Source organism: Borostomias antarcticus (assembly GCF_949987555.1).
Source record: "Borostomias antarcticus genome assembly, chromosome: 23".
NCBI lineage: Eukaryota > Metazoa > Chordata > Actinopteri > Stomiiformes > Stomiidae > Borostomias > Borostomias antarcticus.
Genome location: NC_140256.1, coordinates 11,589,429 through 11,590,249, shown reverse-complemented (window position 1 = coordinate 11,590,249; position 821 = coordinate 11,589,429). Strand labels below are relative to the sequence as shown.

Here is an 821-nt window from a genome sequence, read left to right as displayed (position 1 = left end):
AGAGAGGCTGGTGCTTCTGGAGGCACCAGTCCTCCTCGCCGCACGTCTCCTGAGGGCGGGGCTCTCCCCCCCTCTCTTACCTGTCTGACCGGTCACCACTCCGCCCCCACGACCCCCCCCCCCCCCCCCCGCCCTCAGCTCTCACGTCTGCGTGTGGATGTTTCTTTGTGTTTGTGCGTGGACGTGCGGTTGGCTTTTTTTGATACGTGTGTATGTGGATAGGTGTGGCTGTGCGGGGCTCCGGGGGAGGTGTGTGTGTGTGTGTGTGTGTGTGTGTGTGTGTGTACTTGAATGAGTGCGTCTGGGAGTGAGATTGTCTCCCGGCGCCTCAAGTCGGGGCCAAGCCCGAGTGGATCGCCGTGCCCCCGGTTCAACTCACATTGCTGACATTGTCAGCCCAGTGACCCCCTCCCCCCCCCCAGCAGAGCTCCATGCACCTGCCGGAACACGTCCCTCAACGCTGCCCTCAGTCTGGGGACGAGGGGGCTGGGGAACAAGAGCTTTGAGTGTCCCAGACCACTGACCTCGGCCTGCACCTCCTTACAGACCGTTAGCACACACAGCTGGGCAGCCCCATGGCGCCTGGACCGAGCCAAACGCTTTTGTTTAGAATCCCCTGCTTTTGTTTTGTTCCATTTTCGTCTTTCACCTCCCGAGGGTCTCGTCGGGGGAAACGACACGCCACACTGAACACACCTGAAGCGTTGAGGACCGCGACAACCAAATTGTTGGCTTCGGTATCTGACGCGTCGTCGGAGCCCAGAGTCGGTCGTACGCCCCATCGCCACCTACAGTACCTTCTGCCTGTCTGCGTTTTTCGT

General features: G+C 60.8%; 1 protein-coding gene across 2 annotated transcripts in view; it reads left to right on the top strand.

The window, feature by feature from the left end:
* The window catches only part of rhobtb4 (Rho related BTB domain containing 4), a 43,717-nt gene extending 42,896 nt beyond the window's left edge, over positions 1-821 (top strand). For both annotated transcript variants that reach the window (XM_084456995.1, XM_084456996.1), the window contains one exon: positions 1-821. This exon is cut by the window's left edge and continues 126 nt beyond it. In XM_084456995.1, coding sequence (XP_084313121.1) covers positions 1-53 — 53 coding nt within the window. In that variant the 3' untranslated portion in view covers positions 54-821.